Below are 19184 nucleotides of genomic sequence, written 5' to 3'. Positions count from 1 at the left end.
AACTTTCTGAACAATCCAGCCATCTGCCCATCAGGCGACTCAGCCATCCTCTGAGCAAAAGCTTCTCCCAGTTCTCTCCTTGCCCTTCCAATTTTAACTAATTTTAATGATTAAAAGGTGGTCAAAAGCATGGAGGAATTAGGAAAAGAAAAGAAAAACACCACCAAAAGAACACTAAACTGGGTTACATATGTCTTTATTGTTCGAAAATTCACATGCCACGCACTTTCAAACCATCCCCATGTGCATTATCCAATCCAAAGATCAGGTATGGAGAACTTGGGAAGGTTTTGTAAAAAACATGGCCACTGTCTTTCAGGTAAAGAGATTCAGGCTACATTCAACTCACATTACATAACGTGTTCAGCAACAAACATTCTGCTCAGACAAAATATATAAATATATACATTTATGCATTTGCATGCACACATTTTATTATGCCTATTTTCCATTCAATCCATTCAACGTCAGACTGAATACATGGTTCAGCAGCATTAATCTTTCTTGCACATCCAATCTTTTTTTTTCACATTGATTTCACTTCTTTGACTATTAGAGTGAAAAGCATTTAAATAAGTTAATATATTTAAAAAAAGAAAAGAAATGCACAGCTTAGAGTTTATGTATATATGATTGTTTTCAACAATTTTTCTCCATTTTCTCCTAACCATTTAAGCTCAAAATTGATATAATGATGAGCTAAAATAATACAAAAACTCTGAATTAGTGTCACTTTTTATATGGTTTAATAAATAGGGTGTTACAGGATGACAACCGCTAGTAGTGCTTTAGTCTTTCATTTCCATAGTAAAATTCTCTGGGAAGTTCATTTGGACAAGAGGAGAAAAAAAATAAAAATCAATGGGATTAGAATATATACACATAAAAAAAAAAAACTAAACTTTTGAGTCCTTTCCTAACATCTTGCTAATTTCATCCCATTCAGTCTCATATATATATATTTTTAAACCACTTTCAGATGAACCTGCCCTGTAGCGCCCACATGAATAACCTTCTCCAGTCCCTTCAAAGCAGAAGGTGGAGAAGATTTGAACAGAACTGATGTCTGGCCTGATTTGGGACTAAACATTATCGATACACCAACTCCTGAGGACGGTCAAAACACCATGAGATCGTTCCGTAGGCTAAGGCCCCTAGAACCAAAGCACAAACAGCTCCAATTAAACTAGATGAACACAAACTATGCAAGCGAGCCAGCCAGCTACTTTAAGAGCAGAGACTGGTACAGAAGAAAAAGCAAAGAAAGTTTTGTCTATGATTCTAGCTGACGCTGGAAGTTTGTTTGACGTTTTGGCATGCTTAACAGTCTCCATTGGGTAATCTAATTAGAAATTAAGCCACCGTAAACTATCATTATTTCAGTAACACTACCTTAAACAGAAACTTCACCCTGTGGGCAGAAACAAACAGCAAAAATTCACTTTAAGAAGTTCAGGGTTCAGCAAGGTCGATGTAATCCATCCATCAAGGTAATAGCAGCACATCTGGCTGTGATCCAGGGGTACAGCCCAGCCCCTCCTTTTCTATGGGTTTCATTTAATCTGTTCAGAGATGGATGACGAAAGAGAAGTGCATTTCAACACGGTACGCCGTAGCATAATTGACAGCGGTACAGACATTGCGCTCTGCAAAGTTAAACCTTTGGATAAAATGGGATAACTTCTGATGAGGCGGAAAAATGTTGTGAGATAGAGTTAGTGGTCTGGTTTATCTTTCCCTGACCCACCATATGACTAAGTTACTCAACTGAAATATGACATTTGAAGAGCACAAACCCATTAAGGCAACAATAACAACAACAACAACAACAATAATAATATATACACAATCATTCAAAAGTTTGGAGTGGGTAAGATTTTTAAAATGCTTTTGAAAGAAGTCTCTTATGTTAGCAAAGTCTCCATTTATTTGATCACAGTTTAAAGTATTAGTTTTCTATTTTAATATATTTTAAATGTATTTCTGTGACAGCAAAGCTGAAATTACAGCAGTCGCTCCATCAGAAATCTTCCCGATATACTGATTTGCTGCTCAAGAATTATTTTTTTGCCATCAACAATCACTGATTAATATTTGTGTCAATTTTAAAGTTGAAAGAGCAGCATTTGAAATCGATAAACAACATAATATCGTAACTGTTACTTTTACAAAGAAAGAAAAAGAACAAATGAATGAAAGAACGAATGAAAGAAAGAAAAAGAAAGAACGACCTTGGATTGGGATGGTAATCTAACAATATAGCCTCCATGCAGGTAGCTCACTAGGTTGAGTCAGTGTGTATCAGAGAGGATGAACCTGAAATGATATGACTGGCTTTACCTACGTCAGGTGGGTTTGTCAGTCAGGGGCGGAGCACCACCCAAGGGCAATGACTCGATGTAGGTCAGCGTGCTCTGCAGTGACGTCAGGCAGTACCCTTCCTCTCCGATCAGATACCTGTAGACATAAATAAACACTTCATTGGCGCTTCTGCTCACAAGGGAAAACAAGATCTCTTCCACTGAGGGTCAACTTCAAGTGAACCCATCTGCTAATGAGACGAAGACACGAGAGAAAGCTGAAGCCAAGAGTCAGTTTGTAACAAGGTGGATGGTGCGATGACAGAAAATAAAGGAGAAAAGAAAAGCAGTATGAGACAGATCATTCTATTCATTAAAATAAGTTTGCTCAAGTATATATATATATATATAATTAAAAAAATAAATAATGCACCCTCAAGTCATAAACTGTTATTTGATTGTGACTTGCTGGAGGTGCTGATTACCAATAAAAGTTTGTATGATGAACAAAAATCTCTCATATGAGCAAGTTCACCTAAAAATGAAAATTTGCGGAAAATGTACTCAAACACAGAGGCCATCCAAGAAGTAGCGGAGTTGATAAAAACATCACAATAATCCACACCACTACATCAGTAAACATCTTGGGAAGAAAAACACAGTACATCAAGGTGTTTTAACTTTGAAATGTTGACTCTACTTTTTTACTGTAGAAAACAATATTATGGACAGGGGACTCATATTTTAGCTGGAAGTAAAGGTTTGAAAATGTCTTGATGGACAAACAGCTTTTCATTTCACAAGAAGTTAACTGAACGGCCTGGGGTCATTTGGATTACTGTGATGTTTTATCAGCTGTTTGGACTAATTCTAACAACACCAATTCACTGTTGAGGATCCATTGGGGAGCAAGAGAAGTAATGCTAAATGTTTCGGATGCACACACTACAGATACTACTTTTAGATCCTTTGAGCTTGATGGACACTTGAAGACTGCCACTACAAAAACAATCATTGAATGGAGAAAAGAAAAAAAAAGGTACATTTTGTGTTCAATGTCAAAAATATAATCAAACAAGTTTGGAATGTCATGACAAAAATATAATTTCTTTGTAAAACTATCAATTTAAATCAGTCTTAGATGCATGCATATTGTTATAATTAAAGAAATAGTGCACTTCCTATCACAATCTTCCTCACACGCTGCAGAGTTCCAGCCTTCGTTCCAAGCCACCAAGAAGCATAAACATCTAAAGAGATTTTATTTGTATTTTTATAGGGAGAGAAAACCCAAACCAGAATATCCCCAACATTCCTTGTTAAGTGCCAATCTAACCAGCCTGTAAAAATGTCCAGTTTTTCACTGATAAACAGAGCTCAGGGCTGTGGTCGGAGTAGACACGCAAGAGTACAGCACAGGAGGGGTGACATGAATACCCACAACGCCGCTCAGGAAACCGGTCAAACGGTGACCTAAATCAACTGAGATCTCACGGTTGTGATATCCTCCGCTCCAAAAACTTATCTAAACATGAAATATGGCATCAAAGGTTGACTCATATTACCGAGAAGAACTGTAATATTTGTTTTCTGGGTTTATTTCAACATGTTTAGACTGGAGGGTATTTTTCGAGCTGAAATATTCATGAACAAATTCTGAGGCAATACATGACATTTCGATTACTGGTAGCAAGCGAGGTCATGTTCTGTTGATACTTAACACATGCCCAAATGACAGGAGGACTGGCACTTAAAAGGATATGACAAGCCAAATTTCAAAACATCAACATCTGATGCCACAAATTTGACAGACTTTCAATCAAGAGCCTATCTGATTGAATATATAGTCAGCCTGTAAATGTAACATTTAAACCATTATAATAATATTTAACTCAGCCATATAGGTATCAACCGGACAATATTTTACAATTTGTTTGCTTATTTATTTGACAGTTTCATTCTAATCCATTTCCATAGCAAGAACTGTATATACACAAACTACATCCAAAAGTATCATGGTTTCCACAAAAACTAAGCAGCACCGTTTTCAACACTGATGATATTTGAACTCCAAATTAACATATAAGAATGATTTCTGAAGGATTGGAATACTTGAATAATTACACTAAATAACATTGCATTATTATTTCACAATATTACTGTTTAACTGTATGTTTGATTAAATAAATGCAGCCTTGATGAGCTTTCAAAGTCCCTAAAGAACACTTCTTTAACCCTTCTTGTGGTTAACTTGCCACTGATCTCATTTGCTACTGGTAACTTCATTCTTTATAACATTTAAACCTAAAAAAAGATTGATTTTAAAGGAAGAATGTCATAAGACATGCCCTGGTGGGAGGCAGGTGCATAGAAGAGTGTGGGCCTTCTCGCTCTATTCTACACAATTTCCTGTGGTACAGCAGGCTCAGTTCATCTTTAGTTCATAAATAACCGTGGAGAATAGAAAAAGGACACAGCATTTTATATTGAATACACACCCCTCGTGAATGAATTCTTCCAACGCAGCACATTCAGACACCAGCTGAGGCATTGCACTGCGTAAAGCCACGAACGCCAAGATGGGCAACAGGTCATCAGCACCTCTGAGGATGACAAAATGGGAGAAATTAAGGAATGATTTGATGAAGTCAATCAATCAATTAAAATTAAATGTATTTGCAGATCAAGCTATTCTGAGAAAGAACACAAACCCCTTGATTTGTACAGTGGAGGGACGTTTGCGTGAGAAAATAGCTGGGTGTCCCCTTTCCTGACGGACAACAGGACACTGTACGTGTTTCATGCAGGTGAGAATAGCTCTGCTCCAAAACCATTTCTGCTGCTATCAAAATAACGCTCATGCACAGAAAAGGTGTGCTGGGATTACGCGGCTGTTAGCTTGTTCAAGCCTGTTTGTCAAATTACGGCAAAAACAGCTTTTTTTTCAGTGAGGGCCAAATTCGATAGAGTTAAGCAATGTGAACGCGAAGGACGATGATTGTAATGTATTATAGCCAATATGCCCCCTCTAGAGAAAAGACAAAAGACCAATACAAAGATGGACCGACAGATTAAATGACTGCTGTGCAGAAGGAACAACAAAATAATTTAAAGTGTGTGTGAAGGAAATCCATAAAGAAGAAGAAAGTGAACAAGTTTTAAAAGAGGAGAGACAAGGTAACAGAACAAGCAAAAAAAAAAGAGTGAGAATTGCTAAATTGTTCAAGTTCATGCATGCATGAGGACAATCATTCTCCCTCACAACCAAACACAACCTTAAATGCAAAACAAAGGCAGAATGCGCCTTGGCTGTGCTACCAGGGCAAAATCAGGACAAGTCTCGCAATGACACATCTCCTTTTGGTTCGCTGATGCCTTTATAGCATAATCATTTTTAAACCAAAGTTTAAGCACGGAATTGAAAACACCCAAAGAATGCTATCGAACCAAAACCGTTGGATTTGGAAAGCAACAGTACACTGTTCTGGTAAGAATCAACAAACATAAGAAATAGGGATGGGCAGTATGACCAAACCATCTTATTGCAAAATCATAATTATATAATACTTAAAAAAAAAAAAAAGAAGCTTTAACTACACTATTAAACAATTACATAATTGTACACTATTTAAATGATTAAAAACAATGTAAATTAATAAAATAAAATAATTTAACTGCTGAAATTAATTTTAAACAACAAAAAAAAATGATTATTACTATTATTCAATTAATATGTTTAAACAAAAATTTAGGGCAATGAGATTCATCGGTTTTTATTTTTGTTTTGAAATTTGGCTTCCAACAAATCCAAATCAGTTAATCAGTAATTGTTGTAAAAATGTAGATTTATTGTCTTCAGTAATTAACTGAGGACTCTTTACTTGCATTAATGAACCAAGATTTCGCTGAAGTACTGAAATTTTTACCAATAACTATGAAATCTAACTGAAATTTAAAATGACTCCTACTGCAAAAGATGATTTGTCAATACACTAAGCATATGCATCACCAGCGACCCACCGCTCTGCAAACTGTGATGCAAAAAGACATGTAGATATGACAAGTGTTTAATCTACCCTTGTTTCCTAAAGTGAAGCAAGAAATCAAGAGAGAAATATGAACAGGCAGCTTGTTTTGATGGGTGTGGCAGGGCCAAAAGGTTATAGACATCATAACAGCCCACATAATCTCCCAGGACAGTTTTTCCCTTTTCAGGACTCTTACGTGAGCTTGCACTTTAACAATCAGCTGAGGAAGGAGGAAATTTAAGATGTATTCCAAAAGAGTGGAGCAGACACTGAGGTCTGTGGGAGAATTAGGGAATCTGAGCCAAGTACACACACTCCGATAAACCTAAATAAACCCAAATATTTAAGAAAATGTGTGTAACCAGGATATTACTCTGGTGGAACACACCCATTCATGCTGTAAATCCAGAATTCAAGAGTTTCACAAATTAAAGAGCTGACATTTTAATCTGGGCGGTTCAAATTCATTGGCCAAAAGCTGTGTGAACATCTTATGAACAAGAACATAAGTAGAGCCATTATTTACAATAGATAAGGCTGCCTTTTGGTTAGCATTACTGGATCAATTTGTCTTGAGTCAAGCAGCTCTCTCAAAGTGCATCAAGGCCAAACAAAGTCTGCTCCAGACAGGGCGACCCACTTAGAGAGGAAGTCTGCTCCGAGCGCCCCGTTCAAAGGTTCAAGATGAACCCCTGCTGAGCTTTGGCCTCTGTGAGGTCTGATGAAGACTGACAAGGCCAGCGGACAAACAGGAGGTCCATCACAACTTCTACTTTTTTTTTTTTTTAAAGGAGAACATAAAGGATGGATCTTCCCAGGAACACAACGGATTTTATAAGACTTGTGTATACTCACATTGCTGCTGATTTGGGTGAAGGATCATTTTCTTGCATTAGGCAGTACTCTTCAGCACAGCCACAGATGATTCGTAGAGTTCTCACTGCAATGAAAAACAACTGCAGTCATTAAAAAAAAAAAAAAAAAAGACAGGACATCACTGGTAAGATTTGGATTCAATCAAAATGCTCAATCAGGTTTTAGGCATTGTAAGCTTTTAGACATGCTCAAACTGTAAGAGTACATATCACAAAGAGTACATAATATGTACCCTGTAGTGGTAGAATGACATTTCTTCCACATAAGAGAGAGAGATAGAGAGAGAGAGAAAACAAGACTTACCAAAGCATGATTTTATTAATTAATAATAAATTATAAGATCATGTCAATAACTTCAGGTCTCATAATTACAAGTTTAATTATTACGCAAGTCTATAAATATGACTAGAAATGTGTCAAATATTTGAATTCCTCCGATTTTTTACATAATTCTATTCTCTGAATTGCCTATATAAGGCAATTCAGAGAATAGTTTCTAAACACATTATAAATGTTAGAAATGTAGTGCCGAAAACATGTTACAAAGACTGTGATTCATGTAGTAGGCCTATTGTACAGTTAGACCGTTAAACAGTTTTTCACCATTCTGTGTGTCCGGAATTTTTTGGGCGGGCTTGAAATCATGTCTCGATGACGTACTGGATCGACTGAACTTGGCCCCTCCCCTAACCATATAATACCTAATGCGGCATAGAATCTTTAAAATACGTTTGAGAGTTTTACACACCGGTCTGTTATTGTGGCGACATTTCCACAACCTGAAACGCGATGAACGAAAAGAACTGTGACTGGTTGTTTGACATGTCGGACAAACGTCTTTATGGGCGGGCCTTGGCCAATGAAGCTGCCATGAATACCACGGACCTTCAGTCATTCAAGTGGCGGAAGCTTTCCTGTGAGTGGGCGGGGTTTCAGGGCTGCGAGTGGACACACCCCCAGCATTTGAGAGCAGAGAACACTGCTTATTTTTATCAAAATTGTGGTAACCTATTTTATTTACTTGGCTTTTTTATGATTCAAATTTGAGTTGTTAATAAAAATTTTCTGTGGTTTGAAACACATTTAATATTGCTTTACAGACTTTAAGTTCATAATTTTGATTACGGTTCACCTATCCCATCTTAATATACAGAAATAGATAGAGGGTGAGCAATTTGTAGGTTGATTTCACCCTCCCAAAAAAATAAAAAAGGGCACGACTATCAGTGTGTCAGATTTGATTTTTTTTGCAATTAGGCACTAAAGCAACACACTGAAAGGGTATATGGTTTCAATTTACAGTGAGATCTTACCTATACACTCCAGTTTCTTCTGAGGACAATAGTCTCTACACAGAAGCTTCAGCTCCTGCACCGCTGACTCGTAAGGGTAGGAACCGTGCAGCACAGCTGGGTCTCTGGGGAACAGTTTGGATGGTACACCAACATCACCAGGTGAAACATTATGATGAAGACGCATGCGGCTCTCAACAGCCAGCTCCCGTTCTCGATATACCTTCCTAAAGCATCACAAAGAACAAATAAGTTATTTCTATGCAATTATCTAAACCATACAGCTTCTATGAAAGTGCTTTGATGACTAAGAGCTTTTTGGGAGCATTTGCAATTGTAGATGGAATTTCAGCCGTACTTGGACTAGAGAATATTAGAGGATTAGTGCCATCTACTGCTCAGTGTCTAGACAATTCATATGTGTCAGTAATCTCTGCCATTCAAAGTATTAATTTGAATATTTTAGATTTTGAAAAGGAACAATTTTTTTTTTTAATTAAAATAAAGTATTTAATTAACATAAGTACAATTAAAAGTTAATACTTTTATTAAGAAAGGATTAATTAAAATGATCAAAAGTAACAGTAAAAACATTTTTAATGATATTAAACAAATGCTATTCATCTATTCACTAAATAATTCCCAGAAAAGCAGTTTCCACAAAAATATTAAGCAGGAAAACGGTTTTCAAAGTTGAAAAAGTTTGAGTAGCAAATTAGCATATTACAATGATTTCTGAAGGATTGTGTGACATTGAAGACTGGATTAATGGCTTCTGAAAATTCAGCTTTGCCATCACTGAAATAAATGACATTTGAAAATATTTTATAAGACTTAACAGTACTGTTGTATATAATCAAGTGAATAAGATTTGGTAAAAAAAAAAATAAATAAATTAAAAAAACTCATTGACCTCAAACTTTTCAAAAGGTGGTATAGGTTTTAAAAAATCTATTTTGGCAACCTACCTAAAAAGTGCAGACAGAGGGCACCAAATAGGGGTGAAGAAGACTTCCTCTATACTTGCCACACATTGGTCCTTAGAAATTGCAGTGTTGAGACATTCAAAGGACAGAAGACAAAGAGACAGCAGGCGATCTGTTTTACACAAAGATAAATCCATTTGTCATAGACAATCAGCCAACTAGTCCATTTCATGAAAGGACCTTTTTACGAACATGTTTATGGTGGATTATGATGCTCAGGCGTTAGATACACCCTGACACAGCATAAACACATGATACAATAATACAGATCCCACTGGCTTTAAAAGGGGATTTCTAAAAATGCTGAACTCACATGCTGCACATATCTAGAGTCCCAACTAAGGTCTCAGTCATACAAGAACAGACATGTATTTACCAATAGCAATGTGGATGTCTTTGATAATGGCCTTCAAATGTCCCTTTAAAGCACGATCCTCAAGATGATGAACATGAGACTCTAGGTCTATGTGTGTTGTGTCAAAGGTCACATCAGAGTCTGTATCATCACCGCAGTGAGAAGGAACCCAGTCCAGCTGAGTAAGAAACTTCTCTAGATCCTCAAAAGAGTTCTCCCTATCTGTAGAGACCAGAGATGAGGACTCGTCCGGGTCTATCTCAGACATTGTGTTGTTGGCATTGAGGTCGTGGGATGGGGAAAAAGAGATGGAGGCGTCAGATAAGCTGTGTGTCATAGAAGATTTGAGCGGGCTCTGCTGCTGCTGTGGAGAGATAGGACTGTCTGACAGGAACAAGCTTTGGGCACTGCAGGAAGGCTTTAAGGGTAGTAGTGAGTGACCAGGCGCTGTGCTCAGAGGAACACACTGGCTCACTATTGGATAGAGTCTGTTATACACCCGATACTGAAGCCTCTTCAGCAACTTCATGACTGGGTGGTCTGGGTAGCTGGGATCAGGAAAGAAAAGAAACTGATGACATAAGATACATAGAAACACTTCTGCTTACAGATGATCTGACAACACGAACCTACCTGAGAAGACATGAGAGAAGACCTGAAACCAACGTTGGATCATTTGGATTCTTTTTCAGATTCATTTTCCAAATTTTTGGCCATTCCTATGTTTAAACAAATAAAATCATTATTTATACACTACACTAAGTCAGTACGATTTAAACAAATAAAATAAATTAACACTCTTATATAGCAAGCCAAGGATGCATTACACGGATCAAAAGTGACAGTAAAGACATTTGTAGTGTTACAAATGACTTGTTTCAAATAAATGTTGTTCTATTCATCAAAGCGTATTGAAAAAAAAAAGATAGTTTACTCAAAAATATTAAGCGGCTGAACCTTTTACTACAATGATGATAATAAGAAATGTTTCTTAAGCACCAAATCAGCATATAGAATGATATCTGAAGGATCATGTGAAACTGAAGACTGGAGTAATGATGCTGAGAAATCAGATTTGCATCACAGGAAATAAAATATTTTAAATTATTAAAATAGGAGTCATTTTAAAATTGTAGTAATATTTTACAATATGACTTTTATTACAGTGTTTATCAAATAAATGCAGCCTCGCTGAGATCCCCCCCCCCCAAATTAGTTTTTTATATATTACCAAAAATATTTCTTTATTTATTACCTAACCTAACTGTTTGAATTGAAATTGTTATTAAACGTACATGATCTTGCTCATATTCAAGTACACTTGCATACAGAACCCGCTGCTCTTGTTCCTCAGCTGTCATGGTCCCACAGGTCACAAACCTCCTGCAAAAATGCACCCATTTCATGCACCCAAATTAAAACATTGTATAATTAAGAAAAAAAAAACAGTTGGGCATTAAACAGATTAAACGTGTTTACAAAATTATTTTGCTATTACAAGGTATTGTGTCATGCACAGCACTGCAAACAACAGATAGGAAACTCTTAATACTACATTTGCAAATAAATAGCTAGCTAAACATCTTTATATGGCCTATGGGCTTCTCACCTGTTGGCTTCTTCCTGCAGCCGGAGTCTCCTTTCTTCCATTTTTCTTTGAAGCTGAAAGAGCTCAGGAAAACTCCCAAACATTGGAAAAATTACCACACTCATAAAAAGAGATCAGCAGAAGGCAAACCTTGAACACAAGCATATTGATTAAACATTCACCCAACATGCTTAAAGTTTAGTTTTCGTTTTTTTCATATCAACATTCTAGTATCAATGAGACATTGCTTTAATATAAAAAAATAAATAAAAATAAAATAATAATAATATTATATATATTTTATTATGATTCAATGAAACTTGCAAATAAAACTTAGCATTGAATTTTGAACAATAGACGATTCTGGTTTGTAAAGAAAGTACAAAGTAAACCTTTCTTCCCAAACACTCGTGACACAGCAAACACAGTGCATCTCAAAGGTCAAACACTGATACACTTAAAATAAACATCAAAACCCTTTGATAATCTTATGTAACTACCTCTACAACAGCATAAGTGATCGACAGAAATTATTGATGGAAAGAAAAAAGACGTAACAAATACGACAGCAAGACCAATCCAATTACAGCTACCGTTCACTAAATTTGAACACCTGTCCAATTCAAGGCTGATTTTACAACAGAATCGTACTGCTATGCATTTAGGCAGAAAATCTGAAACCAGATCTTAACCAAAGCCACAGCTCAAGAAATGGTTAAGGATACTGCATCTTGCCTGGCTCTGGCTATTATCAGATTCTCCATCATCTGCCTCTGGAGTGAGAGGGTCTATAATAAGAAAAAGAAAAAGACCAGTGTTATACAAGTAATTATTTCAGTTTCAATTATATTAACATTTACTCTTTGGAAGAAGAAGAATTTTTTTAAGAAATGTACATGAAAAAGTGCATATAGTTTTAAACATGACACTGCAGCACCACTGCAGCTTTAAAGGAAGGAATTAGAAAACATCCACCATTTCCACTCACAAAAACTAAATTACTTTAACTGGTCACTAGTTGTTTCCTATTTGTAAATCATACTTTTGCCTAATTCATATAATACTGAAGTGTCAAATGAGCTTTCAGAAATACAAAAAGTAGAGTATGGATCAAAATTAAGTAAAAAATCCTGCATGCATAATGCAGAATTAGTAAAATACAATACTTTTGGATGGGCCATGTGAAAGTATGACATGCCTACTTTCAAACTTTAAACATTTTCATTTTGTCATTGCCATGTAATTTTACGCACTGGATTTTCATATGGCAAAGATTTCATCATACATAATATACCCAGTACGTAATTTGCATTTAAATTTACACGATTTTCCTCCAAACTATAAAATAATATGTAAATCGATTGAGAAGCATCCGTTATATTACTTTATCGCCACTCAAATATAAAATAATACAATCTAAGTCAAAACTAACCTTCCAGAAAGCCTTGATTTTTTTCCAGTATAAACGGATATCCATTGGTGTTACTCTGCGTCGCCGGATCATTCTTGAGAACTGAACAGCACACACTGTTTGTGTCCCGCCGAACAACATTAAGTTTGACCAGCCACCAAAACGAAAGAACTTACCGTGTAAGTGAATAAAACTACGATAGTATAGCCATGCTGCAATCTATCGCTCTGATCCCCTGACCGGATCCCAAAAACAACAGCAGGCGTCGCTCCACATTAAGCAAGTTTAGTGAAACGCGCAAAGTCATTTAAAATTGAAGGAGTGGCGTCACGTGTTCTACGTACGCGCGCAATAAAGTAACAGATCATGTGCGTAAACAACTGCAATCGGGTCAAAGAATAAGTTCTTTGTTTATGGACTTTCCACACATATATACAATTTTATATATATATATTATGAACGCTTTGAACCATAAGGTGTATATAATCGCAAAATGAAATATTTGCATTGCCTTTCTGGTTCTATTTAAAAAAAAAAAAAGAAATCCTCTTCCCTTTTATTTATTTTTATAGATATTTTTTTTTACCAAATACTTTTTTATTCAGAATTTGTTTACAAATAAAAACATGAGGAAAAGTAAATACAAATACAAATAAAAAATATAGACATAAATATAAAAACTGGAAAAGAGAGACCTGTAAAAAAAGTACAGCAGAATGCTAATAAAACAATCAAAACAAACCAGAGTCGTTATATGGATGCATACATTTATTCATTTCCTCGACACACACATTACTTTCTTCCAAGACTTGCCAGTGAGGTTTTCTGTGTGGCTTGACCAGGGGTAAGTCTTGCCAGCCGAGCCTCATAATTAGCCTTAAGTTTCTGGTTGAGACGTGATGCTTCTTCAATAGGCGTTAATTCCCTGCCATGCACATACAAAACATATTACAGTGTACATACAGTACTGTACATTTAGGGACAGTGAGAGTAGAAGAATATGATGTCCTATTAACTTCCTTCATATGGATGCAGAATAGATTTGTTCTCTATCACAGAGCCGATAACATTGAAAGATCAATTGTCGGGGTCAGTGGGAGAGCACGTAATTGTGTGAAATGTGGGGCATCATGTGAACCATTATTAAAAAAAATAAAAAATACAGTGGTGAACAATCAAATGTTAAAGGTTCTGTACAGCAGCTAACAAAATAGAGATTTTTTAAATAATAAATTATTTGTGATAGTTTTTTGAATTTTGAGAAAAAGCTTGCAGAGGCATCATCCAGATGAAAAACAAACTTGACATTATTGCTTGTTTAAATAACTTGTTTTGGAATGCCATCTATTAAAAATGAACCATCATATACAGTTTTCAAATATCTGACAGAGGCTATTTTGTCTCTTGTAAAATCTCAAGTCTCAAGCATAATGTCTTTGGAGAATCTAATTTAATAAAACTGGGGCATTCCTTATGGAGAAAGTTACAGTGAATTACAACACTTATTTAATGTAGAGCTCTGAGATGGTGAACCATAATTTACGAAAACATATTTATTAGCCTTTAGAATTTTATAATAGTAATGTCGTTTTCAGTGTTATTTAATCTTGTTTTCGTTTGTTATCTTGTATTTCTTTGTATATCATACTATATCTTTGGGAACCATTTGTGAATGATCAATGGATATTGGGACTCTGTACCCATCATTATGAAACTTACTTTTGGTTGTCTTGTGATTCCACTGACTGAAGCTTCTGGAAGACTTCAGGGGGCAGGAAGGGGGAGTTGGTCTCCCCTCCCTCAGAGAGGACTCTGCGATGTCTGGTGGGCTGCTCTCTTCTTTGGGTCTCAGAAACCAATGCAGCTGCATTAGGTGTTTCTACAGAAAGAGGACAAGGTTTCACAGACAAGGATTAAGCCTATCTCAGACTAAAATGCATGTTTGTTCAGTTTTAACTGTAAGAAACTTCATAAACACCCTGACTGAAACCCAAAGAAAATAAAGGCTCACCTGTTATTTTGGGACGAGCTGTCACATTAATAGCTGGAATGGTGGTCTGCTGGGAAGCGGACAGAGGAGTGGAGGAGATGACAGATGTTGGGGACTCTTGCTTTCTTATGATGCATGATTTAATCCTCTCTAAACATTGCTCGACTAGTTTCACCATTTTCTCCAATTCAACCGACTCCATCTCTATTGGAAAAAGTGCATAAAATACATATGTCTCATTAAACACATGAAAAAAGGACTTCAAAGGTACGATCTTACAGTGGATTTACTCCTGCCTAATCAACCAGGCAAAATTTTAATCAGCCTGAAAAGTTAAATATGTTAAAAGTGACATCTAACCTCATCTTATTAGAGCATCATTTAATGCAATCTACAGAAGTTAAGATAAGTTTGAACCTTGTGTGTATTATCATCAACACAAATTTGTATGACACATTAGCAGTGTTGTGGAGTAACTTGTTACATGTAACACAGTTAAGTAATTTAATTACAAAATAAATGTAACTGTAATCAGTTGCAGTAACTGAGAATTTTTTTTTTAATTTTAAATTACAGTTACTTATGAAAATGTTAAAGATTGCAAAGGGGGTTACCTCTGAATATTTTCTCACACTCACACATACACAGATTTTTTTCCCCAAAGTGCATTGACTGCTCTAACATATGAAACAACAAATGTTTCAGGAGTTTAGGACACATAATATTTATTTCCTATGTGGGTTTATGTATGTTTCTTGTTGTATTTTTTTGTTTTTGTTTCAAGATGAACTGTTAGATGCCTGTGTTTCCTTTCATAGCTATGCAAAGACTTGATTTCAAAAACAGTTATCATAGCTATTTAACTATCTTATGATTTTAAATCTGTATTTAACCTCAGAATGATCTGAAACTAAAAAGTTGTGCTAAAGTCAGTTTTTGTGGCGGCTGTGCTGATTAACTGATTTATAATCTTAATTCAAGTGATGAAGGATTTTGAAAGTCTGACAGTAATCAGTGTTGAGTCCTACTGTAAGATTAACCCTGCCTGCTTTAAATGTTTCAAAATGATTTATAGTTAAAATCATTCATTAGAAATTTAGTGTAATAAAGTTACATTACTTTAATAAAGTAATTTAAAGTTACACTATTTATTAAATTTTAAACTTGTAAGCAACCTTCCCAACACTGCACATTAGCAAATACAATCTCTTCCTTTAAAAGTTCCTTCTTGAAATAGGAAGCCAGTTTACACCACATGACAGACTAATGCAGAGGAAATAGAATGCATTGTGAAATAACATTTGAGGCCTGAAAGCACACATCACATTTGAATAGAAAGTTTGAAGAATGTCTAATTGGAAAACAAACTCATTTCTTAACAAATTATGAATAACTTACGTTTAGATGTGGCATCTTCAAGCAAAGCATGAGAGATGTAGCTGATACTTCTCAAGTATTCACAGTAGGCCTCCTATAAAGGGATATAAATATTCATAGTGGGTGGCAGGAAGATTTTATTGAATGTGTTGTGCAACACAGTGCCTTACAGTTATGTTATTTGCTAGATGCCCTGCTCCGGTGTCTCTTACATTGCCACAACCATTAAAAAAATATAATAATAATTCAAAGACACTACACTACATATACCACAAAATGCTGGATATGAAACCAAGCATTTTTCATCATTGTCCAATATTACGCCTCCTCTCCATCAGTTTGTCAACCTCCGAAAAGCTGATCATGGCAGAATCATTCCCTTTAGGAAAAGTGTATTTGACCAAACAGTTTTTTTCCGTTCGAGCTGCTACTGAGTGGAACCTCACCCCATCAATATCAGAAATAGTACATTTAAGTTCCAGTTAAAGAAATATCTTGTTGATAATCAGAGCTGTCAACATTAGTTTACAACTAGCCCTACTCTCGCTGCCCCTTGTTGGTTTCTTAGTTGTGTGTATATGTATTTGTCAGATTTTTGTTTGATTGTTGGTCTGTTGAGTTTCTAATGTACATCATAGCTTAATAGTGCTTTTTATTAAATGTATTGCTTTATTGTTATGTAAAAATGTAATTTTACTTTCTTTTAGGGTGACTATTACCATCTGTCTGCAGATGAAAAATAGCCTTCTGGCTAACCCTGGCATATTGACAGAAATGTTTATGCATTGTCCCTGAAATAAATAAATAAATACATAAATACATAAATAAATAAATAAATAATCATACGAATAGGAAACAGGCAATCATGGTTAGTTAAAATAAAAAGGTAAACACTCCATATCACTGGATTTGGACTAGACCCGCAGTTTAAAAATCATTGGGGTTCTAATGATCATCGGCTTCTAACAGTGTTTACGCTGATGAATTACGTCACACTCGCATGCATTTATTGGATAAATATGACCATATCTGGGACAAACAGGGCCGGTTTAAAGATTTAAACATCTGTACCTTGTGTCTGTTGCCGGTATCCAGCTGAATGGCCACTTTTACAAGTCTCATGGCGTTCTGCAGCGGTCTCTGACTGCTGTCACTTTCAGGAGAAGCCATCCTACCAAAACAGTCGCGTGAGTGCGCAACAACTGGTGACGCAATCACTGCGTTTTCAAAATAAAAGGAGATGTAAACAGCTGTTAACTGGAATACGTTAAATAAACAAAGAAAATACAGCTAAAGAAAATAACAATAATGATAACCAAATACCTTAATAATGAACTATCATATAATAAATATAACAAGGCAAACGTTCAGAAAATAGACCAATATAGAGATCAATAATGAATAAAATGAATAAAATGTACACATCTTGGCATACATATTAAATAACTTCAACGGAAATAAAAAAGTGGCTATATAGATTTTATTTTTGTTCTCCTGCCACTGAATTATTTGAACATTATATTTTGTATTGTTACAATGCAATAAATACAATGATATATAAATAAGGTAATAATTTAAAACGTACGCAGTGTTATTTCAGTATTAATTATACTTCACGTACTACTTCATTACAGTATTTAGAAACATTTGCATTTGCTTTTCATTTATATTTTCATCTTACGTTTATTGATTTTTATCATGTGCTTTGTCATTTTCAAGTTTAAAAAATATATATATTTCTATATAACTTTAATGTTTATTAGTTGTAAGTAGATACTTCCGTTTAAACTTCTTTCATTTAGTTGCAAAGGTAACATTTCTAATTTTCAAGTTGAGCTTAAGTTTTTATTTTACTTTAATAATGTTCATATTATTTCAGCTTTATTTTAGATTCTTCAGACATCTTGTTATCAATAACAATATTTTAAAATACCAGAAGTTATCAAACTTAAGTCTAGAAAAAAAGAACAACACAGCAAATACAGTAGGCTAATTTTTTTTTTTTTTTTTGAATACCGTTGCAGCAGTTTTTACACTGGGGGAAACAGGGAACAATCTGCAGTCTCTGAATAAAACACACTTCCTCAATCAGGTCACACACATACAAATGGCTGTGAGGTTTATCCTCATGTGGCAAATTTCTTTTGTTTGATGGGTGCAGGCAACTGAGTGGCGATGTCCTCTAGAGGGCGCTCAACCACCACCAGAGACTGATCCGGCATCAGCTCAACACACAGGATGTCCTAAAAGACGAGAGGAAAGTTATACACTTTCCTTCCAAAATTTCAGCAAAAAAAAAAAAAAAAAACATTCCCTTGATTGTGGCTAACACACACCTTGATGGTCTTGCAGACTTTGAATGCATGGCTGTGAGATTTCCTTTGTTCCTCTGTGAGGCTCTTCAAACTCAGCTGATTGTAGAACTGAGTTTTTTCATCAGGCAGAGGCAAAAAAAAAATACATATAAAGTAAAGAAAATATATAAAAAAAAAAAAAAAATATATATATATATATATATATATATATATATATATATATATATATATATATATATATATATATATATATATATATATATATATATAAAAACCTTCCATACTTACATACATATATACACATAAATATATACATACAGTACACACACACACACACACACACACACACACACACACATACACACACATATATATACACATATGTATATATATATATATATATATATATATATATATATATACACACATATATAAATAAAAAATCTACCAACATTAGACATATTAGGCTCTCAAATAAGATGATACGAATCTGTCTCACCAGGCTTTGGTCAATGATGCAGAGCATGTACATATCATGCAGGATTACATGGGAAGGATTTTGGGGATTGAACATCACATTGAGACATGGTGTGTCTCTTTCCACCCAGAAACGATGAAGGCCCTTCCTTTGCACCGCCCTGCTCCAATCCGTGTACTGTTTCTGCT

General features: G+C 35.2%; 1 protein-coding gene across 3 annotated transcripts; it reads right to left on the bottom strand.

Annotated features, from left to right (window-relative positions):
* Positions 1 to 180: 180 nt before the first annotated feature.
* On the bottom strand, positions 181 to 17415 carry LOC127934363 (VPS9 domain-containing protein 1-like). 3 transcript variants are annotated; one of them, XR_008147752.1, is made up of 17 exons: positions 17275 to 17389; positions 16225 to 16297; positions 14848 to 15030; positions 14556 to 14715; positions 13650 to 13761; positions 12151 to 12213; positions 11447 to 11499; positions 11133 to 11220; positions 10471 to 10556; positions 9859 to 10385; positions 9465 to 9594; positions 8518 to 8723; positions 7184 to 7268; positions 4799 to 4903; positions 2341 to 2457; positions 1393 to 1562; positions 181 to 1154 (listed from the first exon to the last, which is right to left on the bottom strand). XR_008147752.1 is itself a non-coding variant. In XM_052531697.1 (16 exons), exons 1-15 carry the CDS (start codon positions 17371 to 17373, stop codon positions 2346 to 2348), a joined length of 2082 nt encoding a protein of 693 aa, XP_052387657.1. In that variant the 5' UTR covers positions 17374 to 17415; the 3' UTR covers positions 181 to 1562; positions 2341 to 2345. The 3 variants fall into 3 exon arrangements, 2 of the variants coding, with proteins under 2 accessions (XP_052387657.1, XP_052387658.1); XM_052531697.1 differs by having other exon boundaries at positions 181 to 1562; positions 17275 to 17415; XM_052531698.1 differs by having other exon boundaries at positions 181 to 1562; positions 2345 to 2457.
* Between the last annotated feature and the right edge of the window lie 1769 nt (positions 17416 to 19184).

Source organism: Carassius gibelio, chromosome A18 (genome assembly GCF_023724105.1).
Source record: "Carassius gibelio isolate Cgi1373 ecotype wild population from Czech Republic chromosome A18, carGib1.2-hapl.c, whole genome shotgun sequence".
NCBI lineage: Eukaryota > Metazoa > Chordata > Actinopteri > Cypriniformes > Cyprinidae > Carassius > Carassius gibelio.
This window is presented reverse-complemented; position numbering and strand designations above follow the sequence as displayed.